Genomic DNA, 23956 nt, shown 5'->3' on the forward strand with positions numbered 1-23956 from the left:
CACAAAGTCGTTGTCTGCATCATTGTTTGCTCATTTTCGAAATCTGCATCATTGTTTGTCGGTGAATGTTAAAGTATAACTAAACTGCAAGTTAGTTTTGGTTGTTAGCATTTCTTTTACCAAAAGAGTGTACTAATATAAGTATGTAATTAAGCAGAAAATGAAGATTATGCAATTCATTCGTAAAGTTCTAAAGAAATTGGTTTCATCTAATTTCAGATTCATTTCTCCTTCGCTTTCCTATTACCTTTTTCCATTCTTCCTTTCATTGACTAATCAGGTGGCTTTTCCTATTACCTTTTTCCATTCTTCCTTTCATTGACTAATCAGGTGGCTGTTCATACTCACGCACTCTCAATGCCATATCCGTTTCAAAATGTCTGATATATCCGTATATATATGTTTCTACAAGTTTCCACATTCAAGATGTGGGTTATACAAAATTCATATATATATATAACTCTTAACTTATATTAGCTTCCATCTTCTCCATGTCTCTAAGTTCTGTTCCATATTGTTTCTGACTTCTCTTCTAAATTCATCAAAGCATCCATCCAAGGAAATAAGCAGCTGAAGCAGCGACGGCGCCGTTTAAAAGCACAAAACCCACCGACCGTACGTAGTTCCTTTTCCCACAAATCTTGGCCTTGGCTATACCCAGAAAGGTAAGTGCAATGGCAGACATGAAGCATGCTCCAATAAACATGACCAACTCATTGTCCGTGAATGGCTTGAGGACGACGAAAGATAAGAGCGGTGCAGCGCCAAAACCCACGAAAGTCAGAAAAGCTACGACGCCGTTCTTCCACGGCTTCTCTCCTCCTTGGTCGGGCGGCATCACCCCTTTCTGGGCTGTCATTTTTTGGTCTCTCAGAATGTCATTGTACTTGTCGAATATATTCACCACCTTGCATAAATTTAACACTAGGTTAACATTTTTCTTGTATTTTTGCATGAAGCGCCATATTCAGGGAATCTTTGCAAATCTAAAATTTAATCCTTCTGCTTCTAATTTCAAATTTTAACAAATAAGTAAAACCTCAAAAGATTTATGTTAAAATTTCAAAATATAAAAATTTAGTCAATATTTAAAATGAAAACCATGTAAGAACATTAACAACTAAATACATAATTGAGATTTTTACAACCCGATTCAATAATTTTATATGCTTATTTAAGCATTTGCATGTGTAAGATTATAATTATATTAGTGATGTGAGTAAAATTTCTAGTTTAAAAAGGGATTATCAGACTTAATTTATTAGATCAAAATAATAAAAATTGACTGGCTTGGTTAACCAGCCTAGTTGCAAGATTATTATGTTGTGGAGCATAATAACTTCCCATCCCAAAGATATATACAAAAAGGACTAAATCAATTCAAAGATAAATAATATTTTGAATTAAAAATAGAAAAACTAAATTTAAAATGCGCAAAAAGTAAGGGGGAGAACTAAAAGACAAAGAAGTAGTTAAATTAAATGAATGGGTTTATAGTGGTATACCGTGTTAGAGTCGATAAGGTCCATGCCAAGGCTTTGGTACTGTTGAAGGAGCTGCTCTTCTTGGTCCTTTCTATGGTTATTTAACTCCCATTGAGTCACCGCCATTTCCTTGATAGCTAAGCCTTCCTTGGTGCTGGAAGACAAAAAATCCCCAAGGCTCGACGATATCCCATCTGCAACGAGGTTCGCAATGCCCAGCGCCAACACCTCCACTGCAAATAATTTTTTACAGTTTTAGAAAAAGGAAAAAAGCAAAGATAGCTCTCGTTAATGAGGCCATGCATGATAATATATATCTTTATGGTGCTAACCTGATGAGAGATTGGTAGCAGATACGGAGGAAATGAGAAAGAAGCAAGTGAAAACGGCTTCAAGGCCCGCATATACGATGCTCTTAACAATCTCTCCTCTCCACTGCTCCATTCCACTTACTTCTTTTTTATCTTTAACCTCTGATTCTTCAAGCAGTGGAGTACTGCTGTTGGTGTCCACTGCTATATCATCGGATTCCCTCATTTTCTTTTTTACTGTTGAAACTAATTTTATCTCCTTTCACCCACCCCATTAATGTAAAAAACAAGATGGTTTGACTTTTATTATGGGGAGGGTAAACAATTGATGAGCAAGTGCTGGTATACGTGTATTCATGCATGTAAAGACGACGGACATGTGGTTAAAATGATGACTTTATTATACAACTATATATCTTTCCCTCGATAAAAGGACCCGGACGAATTGCATTTGGCTTCTCAATTAGAAAAATGATTAAATTATTTCTTATACTCTCGGTTAATATTTTCTAATATCAGACATGGTGAAAATTAACTTTGACTAAATTATAAAAGGGTCACCCAATTTTTTTTTTCTATTTTGATCATCCAATTTTTAATTTTTCAATTTAGTCACTAAATTTTTTGGGATTAAGTATCTTATTCACTTTGAGCTAATGTGTGCTTTTTTTATTGGTCTATTAACAAAATTAGCCCTCTTATGTTTACATATTCTATCAATTTGATACTAAATATAAAATAATTTAACAAATTTAGCCCTCAATATTTACAAAATTTATCATTTTAGTTCAAATTCTAAAAAAATCAATAAATTTATTCCCAATATTTACAAAATCTGTCAAATTATTCCTAACTCTAAAAATTTAAAATATATTTAAAAAAATCATTTTTAGCCCTTTATAACCCATGAGCTAACTAGTGATGGCAATGGGGCGGGACAAGGTGGTTTTTTGCCCACTCCAATCCAACCTGATGCTTTAGTTTCATGCTTCGATACGAACTTGACCCCGACTTCAAAAAATTTAACCCGCTCTGAACCCAAACTTAAAATTTAATAATATACCCAACTTCGATCCGACCCAACCCGAGTTTAATTTTATTATTTTTAAACTTCTTCTAAAATTGTGATTAATTATTTTTTTTTAAATGAAAGGTTTTGCAACCATTTCTAATTAGATTTGCTTAATGATTTATCTTTGGAGTTGTGTGTTAATGTACATTTACACACGTGATTACAGCAGAAAAGAAAAAGAAGCAAGGAATATTCCTTTAATAAATTATTAAATTAAGAAGATAGAAAATGGAGGAAATAACCTTACAGGGTGAAAGTGGACTAGCATAGAGGCGGTAAAATGAGACTAGTAGTGATAAATTTTAGGAATTTTTAAATTAATTAATATCACATATGTATAGAGTAAAATTTCGTAAATATCTCAAGGCAGGGTGGGCGGTTTCATTCTAAACCCGACCTGACTATTTTTAAAAATTAACCCTCCTCAACCCCCAACTTCAATAAGAAATCAACCCTATTGGGTCAGATCGACTTGGAACCCGTTGGATTCAGATTTTTTTTTGTCATCTCTATAGCTAACCCATGTGAGATAATAAAATAAGACAAAAATACCTTCTTTCAAGTTACTTGCAAAAAAACTCTAAAAAGTTAGGATAAAACACACAAAAAAATTAAGATCCAAAAGAAAATAAGGTCATTAAAAATGTTATTTGTTCGGGTAGTAATGCAATCAATTATTTTAGATAGGTTCCAAATCAATTGGTTTGGTTCAATGTGAAACCTAAAGTATAGTAAAAAAAAATGTTGCAAGTGACTTGAAAGAGGGTTGTTTTTTTCTTATTTTAAAATTTCACTTGGGTTAATCGATGGGTTATGAATGGCTAAAAATGATTTTTTTGTAAAATAATATTTTAAAAATTTTTAGAGTTAGGACTAAATTGATAAATTTTGTAAATGTTGAAGGCCAAATTTATTATTTTTTTATAATAGAACTAAAATGAAAAATTTTGTAAATATTGAGGGCTAAATTTGTTGAATTTTTTATATTTGGGATCAAATTTATAGAATATGTAGCATTAGAGCGCTAATTTTGTTATTAGACCAATAAAAAAGCCCACATCAGCTCAGAGTGACTAAAGTATTTAATTTCAAAAATTTTAATGACTAAATCGAAAAAATTAGTAGTTGGGTGACCAACATATAACGTAAGACATAGTTGGGTGACCATTTTTACAGTTTACCTATAAAAAATAATTTTTAACATTTACCACGTGATTATTTAAAGAAAAATTAGCGGAGGGGTTAAATTGTATGTTTTGAAATGTATATAAATTAATTTACCTATTTTATCAAAAAAAAGCCGAATTGCAATCCACCCTTTAAATATAGGACTTCCTTAATATTTTTTTCCCTTCCCTACTATTTGGTAAAATAATTTGGGGAAACCTTTCTTTCATCCATTCAAAATAAAGTGAAATGAAATAAGATAAAAAAAAAGTTTAATTGCATAAGATAGTTTCAAATTAAGAGTTAAATTTAAAAATTCCTTTTATTTAAAATTTTAAATTGTTACTAAATTATGTGCCACTAATGACTTGGAAAAAATATATGTAAAAATAATTAAAAAATAATGATGTTTTGATTAAAATAGTAAAAAATAAAATTTGGGATATTATTTTGAGTTTAAATTATTATTTAAAAATTTAAAAATATTCTTGTAATAATATTTATTTATAATTTTTAAAAGAGGAGCTAGTTTTTATTTTAAAGTAAATTTTTCAAAGAATAATTTAAGTTGTTTATTTTAAATAAAGTTAGTGTTCAGTAAAAGATGTTATAATAACTAAAATTTGATAAGGGTAAAATTGTTATAAATAAATGTGAATGTCCATATTCTAACCCCCTCATTTATGAGGTAAAATCTCCTATTCATTATGCAATGTTTAATATATGCGTTAATGAAGCACTTAAGTAAGATTCATTTATGATAGTGCTTTGAATGTTAATTAGTTATAAATTATAAATAGAATCCTTACCTGAGTGAAATAAAAAATGAGAAAAATTCTCTTTATTTTCATCCACTTTTATTTATTGTTTTATTAATTTTTCTATAACACGTTATCAGCACGAGCTTCTACGAGTTCATAGTGAAGTTCACGTCATTTCGACTTTATATAATTTGCCCGTATAACTCTCGTTAAACTATATACGGTATACATATTTTCATAATTCTTTTATTTTATTTTCTAGATGAAATATTTGCTTTAGATAACATTTGCACATTTATTTTTACAACTAAAATCTGATAATGATAATTAAATATACATTTTTTTATTAATAGAAATTTCAATTAATTTAATTTGTGTTAAGTTATTATTCTGACTATTCCTCTTTATGCCAATATTTGACATACATATTATTATTTAGCAAATTTAGTATATATAATTGAATTATTTTACGATTGAGACTACTTATTATTTTACTAATTTTTTTTATTTTGATTCAAGTGATTATAATGTCAAATCTTGCCAAACTTGAATTTGCGGTCTTAGACATCTCAGGCAAGAATTATTTGTCATGGGTGATAGATGCTGAAATTTACCTAGATGCTAAATGTTTAGGAAATACTATATTAGCAGATAAAGAAGCATCTAATCAAGACAATACAAAAGCAATGATTTTCATCCGTCATCATCTGCATGAAGGATTAAAAGTGGAATATCTCACTGTGAAAGACCCTCTTGAGTTGTGGAAAAATTTAAAGGAACGATTTGACTATCAGAAAATTATGATACTCCTTACAGCTCGTTATGATTGGATGCACTTACGGTTGCAAGATTTTAAGACTGTAAGTGAATACAATTTAGAAATTTTCAAAATTAGTTCTCAACCTAAATTATATGGAGAAAACATAACTGATGAGGACTTGTTAGAGAAAACATTTTCAACCTTTCATGCTACTAATGTGCTCCTGCAGCAGCAATACCGTAAAAAAAGTTTTTAAAAGGTATTCTGAATTGATTTCATGCCTTTTGGTGGCTGAACAAAATAATGAGTTGTTGATGAAAAATCATGGAATTTGTTCCACTGGTTTTGCATCATTCCCTGAAGTGAATGTAACAATACACAATAATTATGAACATAGAAAATATATAGGTCGCGGTCGTGGTCATGGACGTAGTGGGGAACATGGTCGATGACGTATTAGTAATCGTTATCATGGTGATCATAACAACTATACTTCAAACCGCCAGAAAAAGAATAACAATGAAAGACAAGAAAGAAGTGGTCAAAATAATCCTTCAAAGATTATTGAGAATATATGCTACTGATGTGGTATAGAGGGGCATTGGTCACGTACCTGTCGTACGTCTGAGCATTTAGTGAAACTTTATCAAGCAACCATTAAAAGGAAGGGAAAGCATATGGAGACAAATTTTATATCCCAAAATGATGAAATTGAGGCAAAAGATGAAGATATTCACTATAATACTAAAATTGACCATGCCTATGAGGGTGATAAATTTAATGACCTTAATAATATAACTCAGCTAGATGTGCAAGATTTCTTTGAGAATCATTAGAAAAATTGATGTTATTTTGACATTTTTATGTTGTTTTAAGTATATTTTATTTTCTTGCATAAAGAATAATTTATATATTTAATAAATATTTGCAATGTTTCTCATATTATATTTTGTTTATTTTTATGAAGAATATGAATATTCAACAAAATTTTGATGGGCCAAAATCAATGGAGACATGTGTCTTGCAAATAGTGCTACAACACATACGATACTCAAGGATAAAAAATATTTTTTCTCATTTGACAATGAGTAATGCCCATGTTAATACAATATCAGGTAGTTCAAAACTTATTGAAGGCTCTAGAAGAGCTATTATATTATTACCTAAAGGTACAAAATTTATCATTGATAATGCTTTATATTCCACTAAGTCTCAAAGAAATTTATTGAGTTTTAAAGATATTCGTCTTAATGGATATCACATTGAGACTATGAATGAGAAAATTGTTGAATATCTATATATTACGAATGTTGAATGTGGAAAGAAATATGTATTGGAGAGGCTACCTGTTTTTTCATCAGGTTTATATTATGCACATATTAGTGCAATTGAGTCACATGTTACTACAAACTAGAAGTTTGTAGAATTACATACTTTTACTATTTGGCATGACCGATTAGGCCATCCCGAATCTATTATGATGCTAAGAATCATCGAGAATTCAATTAGACACCCATTAAAGAACCAAAAGATTCTTGAATTCAAGGATTTATCTTGTGTCGCTTGTTCTCAAGGAAAATTGATTATTAGACCATCACCAGCTAAAGTTGGGATTAAATCTCCCAAATTTTTGAAACGTATTCAAGGTGATATATGTGGGCCCGTTCATCTTCCATGTGGTCCATTCAGATATTTTATGGTTTTAATAGATGCATCTAGTAGGTGGTCACATGTGTGTTTATTATCGACTCGCAACCTGGCGTTTGCGAGACTACTTGCTCAAATAATTCAATTAAGAGCACAATTTCTAGATTATGCAATAAAAACTATTCGTCTTAATAGTACTGGTAAGCAATTTCCAGATTATGCAATAAAAACTATTCGTCTTAATAATGCTGGTGAGTTTACATCCCAAGCTTTTAATGATTATTGTATGTAAATTGGGATCAAAGTTGAACATCTTGTAGCTCATGTTCATACACAAAATGGTTTAGCTGAATCGTTTATCAAATGCCTCCAACTAATTGCTCGGCCATTGCCCATGAGAACAAAACTCCTTGTTACAGCTTAGGGATATGCTATTTTACATGCAGCAGTACTTGTGCGCTTAAGGCCAACAAGTTATAATAAGTACTCCCCATTACAATTGATTTTTGGTCAAGAGCCAAATATTTCCCATCTTAGAATTTTTGGATGTGTAGTATATGTTCCAATTGCTCCACCACAACGCACAAAGATGGGTCCTCAAAGGAGGTTGGGAATATATGTTGGTTATGAATCTCCTTCTATAATGAAATATGTTGAACCATTAACTGGAGATTTATTTACTGTATGATTTATTGATTGTCATTTTGATGAAACAGCATTCCCAACATTAAGGGAAGAGAAAATACAACTGGTAAAAAAAATTACATGGAATGGATCATCATTATCTCAATTAGATCCTCGTAGAAGTGAATGCGAACAAGAAGTTCAAAGGATTATACATTTTGCAAAACATTGCCAATCAACTGCCAGATTCATTTACTGACCTAAAGAGAATTACAAAATCTCACATACCAGCTTAAAATGCTCCAACACGAATTGATATCCCACTAAGGCAAATTGTTAGTGCAAAAGAAAGTAATCCACGCATAAAGCGTGGAAGACCAATCGGTTCCAAAGATAAAAATCCTCATAAAAGGAAATGAACAATTATTCAAGATGGTAATATTGTGGAGGCAAGTACCCTAGAAGAGGCCAAAGATATACCTAATAAAAATGTAACACCTCAGACTCGTACCCTACGCCGGGATGGAATACGAGGCGTTACCGACCTTGAACACATGCATCCCTATCAAGACCTGGTCAAATTTAAAACTTTGTCTAAACTTCTTCAATATGGCCTACGAGTCTCCAAACATTCATATAAAAACCAATCGAGATCAATTCAAGTCTTCCAACGAACTCTAAAAATAACACTAGACACAGGGGCATACGCCCGTGTGGGAGGGGCAACACGCCCGTGTGACCAAATCAACATGGTCGTGCTATTGGCCTGTGTGGCTCACAGAGCCTAAGCATACAGGGGCATGCCACTGCCCTTTACCCGTGTGGAATTAATTTCAAATTCGAACCTACAGAGGTTTTCACAAGGCTTGGCACACGCCCGTGTCCATGTCTTGTGTCCCTCATACGGTCATGACACGCCCGTGTCTTAACCCGTGTGCAAAAACCTAGACATTCTGTTTTAGACATTAGCAATTCTTAAGGGTTACACGGCCAAGACACACACTTTGTGCTAGGCCGTGTCCTTCATACGGCTGAGACACACGGTTGTGTCTCCACCCATGTGTTTATTACCATGCATACTGACTTGCACTTTTTACGTGCAGGGGACACACAGCCGAACATCACGCCCGTGGGGCTGACTGTGTGTCACACACGGCCTAGACACACGTCCATGTGTCTACCCGTGTGGACAATATAGGGCTATCTACCAAGTCTTTTTGCCACCCTGAAACACAACATAACAACAACCAATATATCAAGGTTTAACTTAATATGCTTTTCACACCCAAACAACCAAAATCAAGACCTATATACATTACATATATTCAACCATGCCAACAATTTCACATTCATGAAAGATTAACTTACATTCACATAATAGCTTTCAATATTAGCCATCTTTCCATGGCCTTATACAAAATGAATCAAAAGCTAAAATAAGCTAACACATTTCGCCAATTAACAACGTCACAAAACTCAAAAGCCAGGGTCCTATACATGCCATAATCAAAATAAAATATCTAACTATACCAAGTGCTTCAGTTAATAGTGTGACTGGTTTCTCCGACGTAGAGATGATCCTCGAACTACTATGGCGGCACTATAAGAAAATGGAAAAAAAATAGGGTAAGCATGAAGCTTAGTAAGTTGCATGAAAATAAATATAGCGACATCTTTACCATTCATCATCATGCTCATAACACTAAAATAGGCATAAGCACAACTTACTCGTCACTATCAAACACAATTCACATAGTATATATTAAGATCACATCTCATGCATTTCATTTAGGTACCTGTATCACTCACAACATGGTTATACTTTTCTCGTTTAACTTAAACTGTAACTCTCATCATTGAACCATTTGGAATGCTATCGGATATTCACTATGCCTTAAGCATAAGGTATAATGACGATGCCATGTCCCAAACATGGTCTTACACTAGCTCTCACATTAAGTCGATGCCATGTCCCGAACATGGTCTTACACTGACTTCCACGTATCCGTGCCAATTCCATGTCCCAGACATGGTCTTATACTAACACATCATGTAGCTGATGCATGTCCCAAACATGTCTTACACTGGCTCTTGTCTCAATACCAATGCCATGTCCCAGACATGGTCTTACAGTAGCTCTCATAATGTAGCCGATGCATGTCCCAGACATGTCTTACACTAGCACACAAACATTCCGAATGTCATGGCCTGAATATCCGATTTATTTCCTAAGGTTCAAACAGGAGTCCTACTATCTCAATATTCATCATACACGATTATTTCCACAAACAAGTAATTCATGCTATCTCAATTTAAGCACATATAATAACAATGTAGTTGCATTATTTACATACAACTTACCTCATATTGTAAAATGTAAACGGCTAGTTCAGCTTAGTCCACTTGCTTCACTTTTCCCCGGTCTAGGCTCGGATTTTGTAATTCTTAATCTAGAATGATAAAAATTTATAAATTTAATTATTTTATTAATCTAGATACTCAACAACTTAAAATTGGGCAAAATGACCATTTTGCCTCTAGACTTTTGCAAAATAACCATTTTACCCCTAAGTCCAAAAATCGATTTTTATCGAATTTCTTCGTATCTTAAGCCTAGTCGATTAATTTTTACACTAGAAGCAGTTTAAAATTCTCAATATTTCACACCTTTATCACCTATTTTACAAGTTATGCAAAATGGTCCCTTTTAGGGTTTTCATGATAAATCTCTTCACAAAAATTATTTATTTCACAACCATGGTTCATTCTCTTCCATAAAATTTCAAAAAAATCATGTCTACTAACATGGAAAAACCCTAGAATTTCAACCATTTGGCAAAATAGTCCCCTTGTTAGAAAGCTCATGCTACAATGACCTCAAAAGTACAAAAATATTCAAGAAAAACCCTCAAATCACTTACTTGCCAAGGCTTTTAGTTGCTGAAAATTTTTCAAGCTTCCATGACCATTTTCTTGGAGAAAATTCGGTGGAGAAGAAAGGAAGAGATGAAAAAAATGACAAATTTTACTATTTGTTTTATTTTATTCAATTTAAACACCTAATTTCACCAAATTTTTTACTTTTGACCACCTTTGTCCCCTATGGCCGGCCATATTATTCAAAAGGTCTAATTGCCCTTGGAAGACCTCCAATCTAGGTTCTCTAGCTATTTGAAACCCTTAGCTATCAAAATAGGACTTTTGTACTTTATGCGATTTAGTCCTTTTTCGTAATTAAGCTCATAAACGCTAAAATTACTTCACCAAATTTTTCTTGCACTAATATAAACATGTTATTATCTTAAAATAATAATAAAATAATTTCTCCAACATCAGATTAGTGGTCTCGAAACCACTGTTCCGACTAGGCCCAAAATCGGGCTGTTACAATTCTCCCCCTTAAGGATTTTCGTCCCCAAAAATCTTAGTGGCGAACAAGTTCGGGTATTGATCTCTCATGGTCTTCTCGGGTTCCCATGTGGCTTCCTCGACCCCATGTCTATGCCACAAAACTTTCACGAGTTCATATACTTTTATTCCTCAATTGTTTGACTTCCCGAGCTAAAACCTTGACCGACTCTTCGCTATAAGTCATGTCCGGATGAATTTCTACCTCTGTTGGCGCAATCATATGCGAAGGGTCCGATCTATATCAACTTAACATTGACACATGAAACATGTTATGAATCTTTTCTAACTCTGATGGCAAAGCCAATCGATAGGCTACAGGCCCTACTCTCTCAGTAACCTCATAAGGTCTTATGAAACGAGGACTCAACTTGCCTCTTCTACCAAATCTGAGGACTTTCCTCCACGGAGATACTTTCAAAAATACTTGATCACCGACTTGAAATTTGATCTTTTTTCCGTTTTAAATCTGCGTAGGATTTCTGTCTATCCAAGGCGGCCTTCAAACAGTCACGAATCACTTTAGCTTTCCCTTCAGTCTCTTTGACTAAATCAACACCGTGAATCTGACTCTATCTGAGCTCTGTCTAATATAAAGGTGTTCGACAATTTCGCCCATATAAAGCCTCATAAGGTGTCATCTTCGTACTTGACTGATAACTATTGTTGTAAGTGAATTCAACCAATGGTAAGTACATTTCCCAACTACCTTGAAAGTCGAGAACACAACATCACAACATGTCTTCTAAAATTTGAATTACTCTCTCTGACTAGCCGTCGATTTGTGGGTTAAATGTCGTGCTAAAATTTAGTTTAGTTCCCAATGCCTCTTGTAACTTCTTCCAAAACCTCAAAGTAAATCTTGGGTCTCTATCTGAAATAATCGACAGAGGCACTCCATGAAGCCTCACAATCCTGAAAACATACAAGTAAGCCAGTTTCTCAAGGGAGTAGTCGGTACGCACTGGTATAAAATGTGCCGACTTTGTTAACCTATCCATAACAACCCAAACAACATCTTTTTTTTTCGGGGTTACCAATAAACCCGTCACAAAATCCATAGTAATTCGATCCCACTTCCACTCCGGGACCATAATAGGCTGAAGTAGACTCGAAAGTACTTGATGTTCAGTCTTCACTTGCTGACACACTAGGCACTTAGAGACAAACTCTAAAATGTCTCTTTTCATTCCCAACCACCAATAACTTTTCTTCAGGTCATTGTACATTTTCACACTACCAGGGTGGCTAGCCAAGCAACCACTATGTTCCTCTCGTAGAATCTTCTGAATAAGTTCGTTGTCCTTCGGTACACAAAATCTATCTTTGAACATTATACACCCATCGGTGCCAATGCGAAAGTCTGATTCAACCCCTGACTTACACAGAGTTCTCTTGGCTTGCAAATCCTTGTCACCTTTCTGAACTTCACGGATCTCTTGTAGAAACATCGGCCTAACTCTCAACTCTACTAGAATCGAACCATCATCTAGTAAGGCTAATTGGACGTCCATTGCTCTCAACGCAAATAATGATTTTCTACTCAAGGCATCGGCGGCCACATTCACTTTGCCTAGTTGATAATCAATTACCAACTCATAATCATTTATCAACTCTAGCCATCTTCGTTACCGTTAGATTCAACTCCTTCTGAGTCATCAAATACTTGAGACTTTTATGGTCGGTGAACATTCGACATTTCTCGCCATACAAATGGTGTCTCTAAATTTTCAACGCAAACACGATGGCGGCCAACTTTAAATCGTGCATCGGGTAATTTTTTTCATATGGCTTCAGCTGTCTCGAAGCGTAGGTTATGACTTTACCTTCTTGCATGAGCACGCACCCTAATCCATTTAAGGAGGCACCGCTATAAATCACAAACTGTTTGTCCAACTCCGGTTACACTAACACTGGGGCTTCAGTCAACAAAACCTTTAACTTTTCAAAACTCTATTGGAACTTTTCTATCCATTCGAACTTGACTTCTTTTTGCAACAATCTTGTCATCGAAGTTGCTATCATAGAGAATCCATTCACAAATCTTCTGTAGTATCTAGCCAAACCCAAAAAGCTTCGAACCTTTATCACGTTCCTCGATGGTTTCTACTCGATAATAGCCGAGATCTTGCTTGGGTCAACTCTAATCCCATCACCCGACACAATGTGTATTAGAAATCCAACCTCCTTAAGCCAGAATTCACTTTTACTAAACTTGGCATACAACTGCTTGTCTCTCAACGTTTGTAAAACTGTTCTCAAATGCTCAGCTTGCTCACTCTCATCACGCGAATAAATCAATATGTCATCGATAAAAATGATGACGAACTTATCCAAATATGGTTGGAAAATGCGATTCATCAGGTCTATAAAAACCGCTAGGGTGTTCATTAAGCCAATGGGCATAACGAGGAACTTATAACGCTCGTACCTCGTCCGAAATGCAGTTTTCAGTACATCTTACTCCTTAACCCTTAACTGGTAATATCCTAACCTCAGGTCAATCTTGGAAAATACAGTGGCTCCCTTCAACTGATCAAATAGGTCATCAATCCTTGACAAATGATACTTGTTTTTCACAGTCACTTTGTTGAGCTGTCTGTAGTCGATACATGACCTCATCGACCAGTCTTTCTTTTTCACAAAAAGTTCCAGAGCAACCCACGGAGAAAAACTCAGTCTCGCGAATCCCTTATCCGTTAACTCTTGTAGTTGTACTTTCAACTCCTTTAATTCCATTGGTGTCATTCTATACGGGGCAATCGATATAAGAGTCGTGCCAGGTATTAACTCGATGCCAAACTCGACCTTTTTGGTTGAAGCTAATCCAGGTAACTCTTTCGGAAACACATCTATAAACGCACAAACCACCGGTACCAATTCAATCTTCGACTCGGACACTTGATTATTCAGCACAAAAGCGAGATAAGCCTCATATCTTTTCCTCAAATATTTTTCAGCAGTCAAAGACGATATTACTACAGGTGAGTCATCTGGTTCCTCTGGTTCAACCCGAAGAACATTCCCATCTTCATATTTCAACTCAATGGATTTCCTCCCACAGTCCACTACAACACTATGAGAAGTTAACCAATCCATTACAAGGATTACATCGAACTCATCAAATGGCAACAACATGAGGTTAGCCGAAAAACTATGACCCTTAATTGTCAAGGGATAATTTCTACATACTTGGTCAACTAACACATGTTTGCCTAGCGGGTTTGACACTTTTATCACAAATTCGGTAGACTCAATAGACATATTCATTCTCGGTACTAATTTCATGCATACATAGGAATGAGTAGACCCCGGATCAATCAAAGCAATAACAGAAATACCATGAAGAGAAAAAGTATCCGTGATAACATTTGGTGAAGATGCCTCTTCCCAAGCGCGAATGGCATAAGTTCTTACAGACGCTCTGCCATCTGACCTCGCAGCTGGATCTCTAGGGTTACCTCTATTGCTAGCGCTACTGGCCGAGTTCTTCTATGGGCTACCCCTTGCAGGAGCACTACTCACCCTCATATCTTGTTTTTTCTCTTGCTCGTCTAGTTTAAGGCAATCTAGGATAAAGTGGTCCAAAGATTCGCATTTGAAGCAACCTCTTTCATTCACTCAGCATTTGTCGAAATGACGTCTACCACATTGTGAACACTCTGGCCTGTTTGAACGAGCGCTACCAACACTCACAATAGAAGTAGTTTGGGCTTTAAACGCCGCATGCTGCTTATTCTTGCTCTTATTCGAGAATTCCATTGATGCATTCAATCGGGTAAGAAACTCTCTCGATCTTTTAAATGAGGTCTGCTGTGATTTCTCCATCTACCTTTACCTTGAGTCTCAGAATTCAATATCAACTTTTCTCTTCTCTTTGGCCAACTCCTCAGCCTTACATGCCCTCTCCACTAGTACCACGAATTCCCTCAGTTCTAAAATGTCTACTAACAATCGGATATCTTCATTCAATCCGTCCTCAAATCTCTTGTACATGATAGCTTCGGTAGACACGCACTCCTTAGCGTATTTGTTGAGCCTCATGAATTCACACTCATACTTTGTTACGGTATTTCGGCCCTATTTCAATTCTAAAAATTCTTTCCTCTTCTGATCTATAAACTTTTGACTGATTTACTTCTTTCAGAACTCTTCCTAAAAGAATTCCCATGTTATCCTTTCTCTCGGTACAACGGACATGAGAGTATCCCACCATCAGTAGGCTGAGTCCTGTAGGAGTGACACTGCGTACTTCACGTACTCCTCAGGCATGCAAGATAACTCATCAAATACCCTAATGGTATTTTCTAACCAAAATTCTGCTCTCTCCAGGTTATCATCAATATTGGCCTGAAATTTTTTAGCCCCTTGCTTTTGAATCTTATCTACCGAGGGTCTCTCTCTCCTAACCACACCCACTCCTTGCGAAGCTACAGGAGCATACTGAGGAATCGGAGGAGGTGGGGGAAGTGGAGTATTCGGATTCGCCTGAATAAACTCTAAATAGCAGGCATCCATTATGTGGAGATAAGCTTCTCTAGCTCCTCCACCCCAACTCATCATCACAGGCTCACTATCTACTGGCACGGTCCCTTCAACGGGAGCCAGCGCATTGCTCTCCAATCATTCGCTGTAGCTACGTCGGGATCCATTTACTATTTGAATAAATCACAATTTATCTCGTCAAGAGTCCTTAGGTAATCAATATACAGTTATGACATGTATAGCTAGACTCGTACTTCCTAGAACTGACCAAACCATGCTCTGATACCACTAAATGTAACACCCCACACCCGTACCCTACGCCAAGATGGAATATGAGACGTTACATATCTTGAACACATGCATTCCTACATTTCTAAATCATCAAGACCTGATCAAATTTAAAAATTTGTCTAAACTTCTTCAATATGGCCTACGAGTCTCCAAACATTCATATAAAAACCAATCGGGATCAATTCGGGTCTTCCAACGAACTCTAAAAAATAACACTAGACACAGGGGCACACGCCCGTGTGGGAGGGGCAACACGCCCATGTTACCAATTCAACATGGTCGTGCTATTGGCCTATGTGGCTCACACAGCCTAAGCATACAGAGACACGCTCGTGTGCTTTACCCGTGTGGAATTAATATTAAATTCGAACATACAGAGGTTTTCACAAGGCTTGGCACACATCCGTGTCCATGGCCCGTGTCCCTCATACGGCCATGACACGTTCATGTCTTAGCCCGTTTGTAAAAACCTGGACATTCTATTTCTGACGTCAGCAATTCTTAAGGGTCACACGGCCAATGCAAACGCCCGTGTGCTAAGTTGTGTCCTCAATACGACTGAGACACAAGGCCGTGTCTTTGTCGGTGTATTTACTACCATGCATACTGACTTACAATTTTTACATGCAGGGGACACACAACTGAACATCATGCCCGTGGGGCTGACCATATGTCATACACGGCTTAGACACATGCCCGTGAGTCTACCTATGTGGACAATATAGGGCTATCTACCAAGCTCTTTTGCCACCTTGAAACACAACATAACAACAACCAATATATCAAGGTTTAACTTAATATGATTTTCACACCCAAACAACCAAAATCTAAACCTATATACATTACATATATTCAACCATGCCAACAATTTCACATTCATGAAAGATTAACTTACATTCACATAATAACTTTCAATATTAGCCATATTTCCATGGCCTTATACAAAATGAATCAAAAGCTAAAGTAAGCTAACACACTTGGCCAATTAACAATGACACAAAACTCAAAAGTCAGGGTCCTATACATGCCATAATCAAAATAAAATATCTAACTATACCAAGTGCTTCAGTTAATAGTGTGACTGGTTTCTCAAATGTAGAGATGATCCTCAAACTACTATGGCGGCACTATAAGAAAATGGAAAAAGATAGTGTAAACATGAAGCTTAGTAAGTTGCATGAAAATAAATATAGCGACATCTTTACCATTCATCATCATGCTCATAACACTAAAATAGGCATAAGCATAACTTACTCGTCACTATCCAACACAATTCACATAGCATATATTAAGATCACATCTCATGCATTTTATTTAGGTACCTGTATCACTCACAACATGGTTATACTTTTCTCGTTTAACTTAAACTGTAACTCTCATAGTTGAACCATTTAGAACACTATCGGATATTCACTATGCCTTAAGCATAAGGTATAATGACGATGCCATGTCCCAAACATGGTCTTACATTGGCTCTCACGTTAAGTCGATGCCATGTCCCAGACATGGTCTTATACTGACACATCATGTAGCCGATGCATGTCATAGACATGTCTTACACTAGCTCTCATCTCAATACCGATGCCGTGTCCCAGACATGGTCTTACACTAGCTCTCATAATATGGCCGATGCATGTCTCAGACATGTCTTACACTAGAACACAAACATTCCGAATGTCATGGCCTGAATACCCGGTTTATTTCCTAAGGTTCAAATGGGAGTCTTACTATCTCAATATTCATCATACACAATTATTTCCACAAACAAGTAATTCATGCTATCTCAATTTAAGTACATATAATAACAGTGTAGTTGTATTATTTACATATAACTTACCTCAGATTGCAAAATGTAGACGGCTAGTTCGGCTTAGTCCACTTGCTTCGCTTTTCCCCGATCTAGGCTCGGATTTTGTAATTCTTGATCTAGAATGATAAAAATTTATAAATTTAATCATTTTATTAATCTAGATACTCAACAACTTAAAAATGGTGTTATTTTGCCCCTAGACTTTTACCAAATGACCATTTTACCTCTAAGTCCAAAAATTGATTTTTATCGAATTTATTTATATCTTAAGCCTAGTCGATTACTTTTTACACTAGAAGCAGTCTAAGCAGTCTAAAATTATCAATATTTCACACATTTATCACCTATTTTACAACTTATGCAAAATGGTCCTTTTTAGGGTTTTCATGAGAAATCTCTTCACAAAAGTTGTTTATTTCACAACCATGGTTCATTCTCTTCCATAAAATTTTAGAAAACAGCATGTCTACTAACATGGAAAAACCCTAGACTTTTAACCATTTTACAAAATAGTCCCTTGTTAGAAAGCTCATGCTACAAGGACATCAAAAGTACAAAAATATTCAAGAAAAACCCTCAAATCACTTACTTGCCAAGGCTTTTAGTTGCTGAAATTTTTCAAGCTTCCATGGCCATTTTGCTTGGAGAAAAATCGGTGTAGAAGAAAGGGAGAGATGAAAAAAAATGACAACTTTTACTATTTGTTTTATTTTATTCAATTTCAACACCTAATTTCACCAAAATTTTTACTTTGACCACATTTGTCTTCGATGGCCAATCATGCAATTCTAAAGGGTCTAATTGCCCTTTAAAGACGTCTAATTTAGTTTCTCTAGCTATTTGACACCCTTAGCTATCAAAATACAAAATATGACTTTTGCACTTTATGCGATTTAGTCCTTTTTCGTAATTAAGCTCATAAACACTAAAATTACTTCACCAATTTTTTCTTGCACTAATATAAACATGTTATAATCTTAAAATAATAATAAAATACTTTCTTTGACCTCAAATTAGTGGTCTCGAAACCACTGTTCCGACTAGGCCCAAAATCAGGTTGTTTCATAAAAAACCCCAGAAGAGGTTCAGGTACCTGCAAATGGTGATAACAAAGAAATCTCAATAAGTTATGTTACTTCAGGAAAAAGATAGAACCGAAAAACTACAGTTGCCAACAAAATTTTTTCTTATAATGTTGCTATTGAAATAACAAAAAAATGAGGATCCTGAGCCTAAATCTATTGAGAAATGTAGAAATAGAAATGATTGGACAAAATGAAAAGACGCAATTCAAGAAGAATTAAATTCACTTTCTAAACATGAGGTTTTTGGACCTATAGTCCAAACCCCTAAATATGTAAATCCGGTAAGATATAAATGGATTTGTACGAAAACAAAATGAGAAAAATGATGTCGTAACATATAAATCACGGCTTGTAGCACAAGGATTTTAGTAAAGACCCGGCATTGATTATAAAGAGACATATTCTCCTTTGGTAGATGCAATCACGTTTAGATACCTTATTAGTCTGGCAGTATGTGAAAGCCTTGACATGTGTCTAATGGATGTTGTTACAGCCTATTTGTATGGTACACTTGATAGTGAAATTTATATGAAGATTCCAGAAGGATTTAAAATCCTTGAAGGATATAGAGTTTCCCGGGAAAATTGCTCGATCAGATTAAAGAAAAGTTTATATGGATTAAAACAATCTGGACGTATGTGGTACAATCATCTTAGTGAATATTTATTAAAAGAAGGTTATAAAAATGATCCAGTCTGTCCATATGTTTTTATAAAAATGTCTAAATTAAACTTTGTGATAATTTTTATTTATATTGATGATCTAAATATTATTGGAACTCCTAAAGAGCTTCAAAATGTAGTAAATTATTTAAAGAAAGAATTTGAGATGAAAGATCTCGGAAAAACAGAATTTTGTCTTGGCCTGCAGATCGAGCATTTAAAAAATAGAATTCATGTCCATCAATCAACTTATACGAAAAAGATCTTAAATAAATTTTATATGGATAAAGCACATCCATTGAGTACCCTGTTGGTTATACAATCGTTAGATGTGAATAAAGATTAATTTCGTCCTTACGAGAATGATGAAGAGTTTCTTGGTCCTGAAGTACCATATCTAAGTGCCATAGGAGCATTGATGTATCTTGCAAATAACACAAGACCTAATACACCTTTTTTTGTAAACTTGTTAGTAAGATTTAGTTCTTCTCCAACACGTAGACATTGGAATGGAATTAGACATGTATTTAGATATCTTAGAGGGAACATTGATATGGGGTTATTTTATTCAAATGATTCAAAATCCCTATTAGTTGGTTATGCTGATGCTGGATATTTATCGGATCCATATAAAGGTCGATCTCAAACGAGATATTTATTTACATGTGGAGGTACTGCCATATCATGGCGTTTGACAAAGTGAACATTAGCTGCTGCCTCTTCAAATCATGCTGAAATAATTGCAATACATGAGGCAAGTCGATAGTGTGTTTGGCTAAGGTTATTAACCCAACATATCCAGAATATATGTAATTTGCCTTTACAAGAAAATATGTCAACTATCTTATACGAAGATAATGCAGCATGTATAGCTCAATTAAAGGGTGGTTATATCAAAAGTGACAGAACGAAACATATTTCACCAAAATTCTTCTTCACTCATGATCTTGAGAAGAAATGTGACATAGAAGTTCAACAAATTCATTCTAGTGATAATTTAGCAGATCTTTTTACCAAAGCATTGCCAACTTCAACATTTGAAAGACTACGAAACAAAATTGGAATGCGTCGATTCAAAGATATAATGTGATGTCGTCATTAGGGGGAGTCTAAAATACATTGTACTATTTTCCTTTAACCAAGGTTTTGTCCCACTGGGTTTTCTTGGTAAAGGTTTTTAATGAGACAACTTCTAATAAGCGATTGTGTACTCTTTTTCCTTCATTGGGTTTTTATCTCACAGGGTTTTTCCTAATAAAGGTTTTAATAAGGCACTGCTTTCTCTAGTGGACATCCAAGAGGGAGTGTTATAAATAAATGTGAATGCCTATATTCTAACCCCCCCCCCTCATTTATGAGATAAAACCTCCCATTCATTATGCAATGTTTAATATATGCATTAATGAAACACTTAAGTAAGCTTCATTTATGGTATTGCATTGAATTTTAATTACTTATAAATTATAAAAAAAATACTTACCTGAGTGAAATAAAAAACGAGAAAAATTCTCTTATATTTTCATCCACTTTTATTTATTGTTTTATTAATTTTTCTATAACAAAAATAAGTATTTAATAAATATATTTGTTAAAAATTATGTAAATATCAAATGAGGTGTTAGATAAATAGTGGAAGATAAATAAAAGTAAATGTAAACCACTCAAGTTATAATTATTTTTTTAAACTGATAATTAAATAAAAATTGCTTTTAGAAGCATTTTTTATTTTTTAAATAAATAAATAATAAAGTGAAAAAATCTCATTGAAACAATATTTGATATATAGTTTAATTTTGGTTAAAGTGTAAGTCATGGTTTAAAGATATGTAGATAACTTTTAACTTAACATTTCAAAAGAAACATAAAGAGCAATAGTAGTAAATATTAATAATCAAGTTTTAGACCATGGGGTTTTCCTCTTCTTCAATTTCATGTCCACCATTTGAAGAGCTTCCGCTTCTTCCATTTGCAGACGAGACTTTTTTGTAAACCGGCTTGACATCAACCGGCAAGAGTTTCAAGGTGATTCCAATAGCTATAAGTATAAGCCCAGTCCCATGCTGCTGGGTCCATGGCTTTGTGAATATGATGTAAGATAGCAGTAATGTCACTGCCTTTCTCGCAGTCGTTACCTGTGCCAATGCATTCAATATCACTTCATTTGCATCTGCTGCTTCTGTGTTTTATTATATAGTTCAAAAATTAAAAGTGACTGAGTTCCCATTAATGGATAAAAAAGAGAAATTCACACCATTGCTGTAGTGGCTGCTCCAAAAATGGCAATGAGGGAGAGGACTGAAACTTGTCCGATGAACGTAGCCATGGCTTCAAACACTAATACGCCGTACACATACAAATGCTGCTCAAGGAACAATAATATGATGCAACTCAAACTTGATTGTAAACATCAATTTCTGTTTCTAATTTCTTTTACTTTTTTGAATTTTGTCCCTTTACTCTTTTTAACATTTTCAATTTTTTAATTTCGTTCAAACTAGATAAATAAAGTAAATCCTTACATTCTGCATTTTTAAACTCAAACATTGATTTCAAATCAAAATATTTGTTGATTTTAACCGGGATTTGACTCAAATTAAAAACTTGTTTTAATGAAAATAATATCAAAATTTTATTCTGGTAAAAGTGTTTGTCACAATAATTTCCGAAAGTATATTTTTAACCTCAATTGGTAAACTAACCTTGAATTTAATATTATAAAAATCAGACTAATTATTAAGTTGATGAAACCAATGTGACATTCAACCATAATCAAATAAAAAGATCATAACCAATTCAATTTTGGTTATTTTGGTTTTGGTATTTGATTCTTTTTGGGTTCACAACAGTTGAATCAACTAAAGTAATGTCAAAAGTCTGGATCCGAATTGTTAAGCTTACTAAAAGTGAAGAGTTAAAATTTACCTCAGAACACGAATTCCATGCTTCCAATACTTCTCCTGTTAAAACCATGGGTGGGATCAATAATGGCAAACCAACGACGGTGGAGCAAAACAGCATTTCCATCTAACGTCACCATAAAAAAGTATAGCATTAAACGCCCTACTTTTTTCACATGTTTAAACCATCATCAGCAAAAAATCACCTGTGTTGTTTCAGGGTTCATGTTGAAGATAGCTTCTTGCAAATTACCCAGAATTGAATCCATTACAAGAGCACCAATCACCATTATTACACCAATTACACTGAAGCTTGGTGAAGTTTGTGCATCCGCTAAGGTGAAAAGGATCAAACCCAGTACTAAAAGTATTGCAGAAACATATTCGTGTGCCGGGTATTTTCGTCTCAAACCAGGTATGAAGGCACCCATTACCATCACTGGAAGAACCTAAAGATATCCATTAATGAAGCTTTAAAAAAAATAAACGCAAAAACAAGAACAATATTGTGAAGAGTGAAAATTTTCAACTTCGGGGGTTTACTTTGGTGGATTTGAACATGAGCTGTGCTGGGTAATTGAGGAAAGCTAAAGACCCTTTTGTGAGGCCGTGAGAGCCCATGAGAACAGCAGAGAGTTTCACATAAGTCTTCCATGGGTTCACCATTTTCTTTGGACTGAAACCTTGAAGGTAAATCAGAAAAAGGTAGACGAACCCTTGGACAAATGTGAAGTACCAGCCATAGCTGAACACAAAAAATTAATATAAAAAAATTGAAAATAATTACCAAAATAAAAACTACAGCAGTTACCTGAACTGTAGTCTATTGTATACATATTCCTGAAAAGCAGCAAATGTCAAAAAAATAAAATTCTTAAAATGATACATTTAAACTTTGTTTGGTTGCCGAGAAAATGGAAAAAGAAAAGAAAAAGAAAAACCTCGCAAATGCCATTGACAAGGTAACCAAAGAAGAACCCAGAAGAGCAAATGAGAAACTGCTTCCATTTAGGTCTATCAGAAAGCGAAATCCCAAACAAAAAACGAGTTTGTTCTTCGTTTTTCATTGGTGCCTCTGTTTTTTTTTTGGTTCAATCCACTCTAATGAGAGATACGAAAATCCTAGATGGATCAACCATGTATAATAAAGTTATCATAAATCAGCTCAGTTTGCAATTTTCCTTTCCCTTGCATGTTGACTCGGGTGGCGGTTTGATTATGCTTAAGTACAAGTAGTAACTGCATGTTTCACGTTTGCTCTGAACCCTCCTCCCCCCCCCCCCAACCCCCCCCCCCAAAAAAAAGAGAGAAAATAAGGAACTTAAAAAAAAAAAAGAAGTGAAATTTCTAATTTTGCATATGGGCTTCTCCATGATTAAATAATTGAAAAAATGAGGAGTTACTATTTATGGACATATTTTGGATTATAACAGATTTTTCTTATTGTTTTTTAGTTAAATATAAACAATACATATAAATAAATATCATCATA

General features: G+C 34.7%; 2 protein-coding genes across 3 annotated transcripts; both read right to left on the reverse strand.

Moving 5' to 3' along the window:
- Nucleotides 1-369: 369 nt before the first annotated feature.
- On the reverse strand, nt 370-2080 carry LOC107887224 (uncharacterized). Its single transcript, XM_016811400.2, has 3 exons — nt 1817-2080; nt 1506-1717; nt 370-907 (listed from the first exon to the last, which is right to left on the reverse strand). Exons 1-3 carry the CDS (start codon nt 2019-2021, stop codon nt 542-544), a joined length of 783 nt encoding a protein of 260 aa, XP_016666889.1. The 5' UTR covers nt 2022-2080; the 3' UTR covers nt 370-541.
- Nucleotides 2081-21327: 19247 nt separating this feature from the next.
- LOC107888171 (UDP-galactose/UDP-glucose transporter 2) lies at nt 21328-23748 on the reverse strand. 2 transcript variants are annotated; one of them, XM_041075908.1, is made up of 7 exons: nt 23406-23748; nt 23276-23304; nt 23008-23209; nt 22671-22913; nt 22490-22591; nt 21819-21926; nt 21328-21699 (listed from the first exon to the last, which is right to left on the reverse strand). In XM_041075908.1, exons 1-7 carry the CDS (start codon nt 23529-23531, stop codon nt 21466-21468), a joined length of 1044 nt encoding a protein of 347 aa, XP_040931842.1. In that variant the 5' UTR covers nt 23532-23748; the 3' UTR covers nt 21328-21465. The 2 variants fall into 2 exon arrangements, with proteins under 2 accessions (XP_040931842.1, XP_040931843.1); XM_041075909.1 differs by having other exon boundaries at nt 23008-23140; nt 23406-23728.
- Between the last annotated feature and the right edge of the window lie 208 nt (nt 23749-23956).

This window comes from Gossypium hirsutum, chromosome A08 (assembly GCF_007990345.1).
Source record: "Gossypium hirsutum isolate 1008001.06 chromosome A08, Gossypium_hirsutum_v2.1, whole genome shotgun sequence".
In the NCBI taxonomy this organism is placed as follows: domain Eukaryota; kingdom Viridiplantae; phylum Streptophyta; class Magnoliopsida; order Malvales; family Malvaceae; genus Gossypium; species Gossypium hirsutum.

Coding starts and splice junctions, on each gene's coding strand:
- LOC107888171 (XM_041075908.1), bottom strand. CDS start 23,531: ATGAAAAACGAAGAACAAACTCGTTTTTTGTTTGGGATTTCGCTTTCT. Junction 23,305..23,405: donor TTGTCAATGGCATTTGCGAG/GTTTTTCTTTTT, acceptor GCTGCTTTTCAG/GAATATGTATACAATAGACT. Junction 21,700..21,818: donor GAGCAGCCACTACAGCAATG/GTGTGAATTTCT, acceptor GCATTGGCACAG/GTAACGACTGCGAGAAAGGC.
- LOC107887224 (XM_016811400.2), bottom strand. CDS start 2,021: ATGAGGGAATCCGATGATATAGCAGTGGACACCAACAGCAGTACTCCA. Junction 1,718..1,816: donor TGCTACCAATCTCTCATCAG/GTTAGCACCATA, acceptor AATTATTTGCAG/TGGAGGTGTTGGCGCTGGGC. Junction 908..1,505: donor ACCTTATCGACTCTAACACG/GTATACCACTAT, acceptor AATTTATGCAAG/GTGGTGAATATATTCGACAA.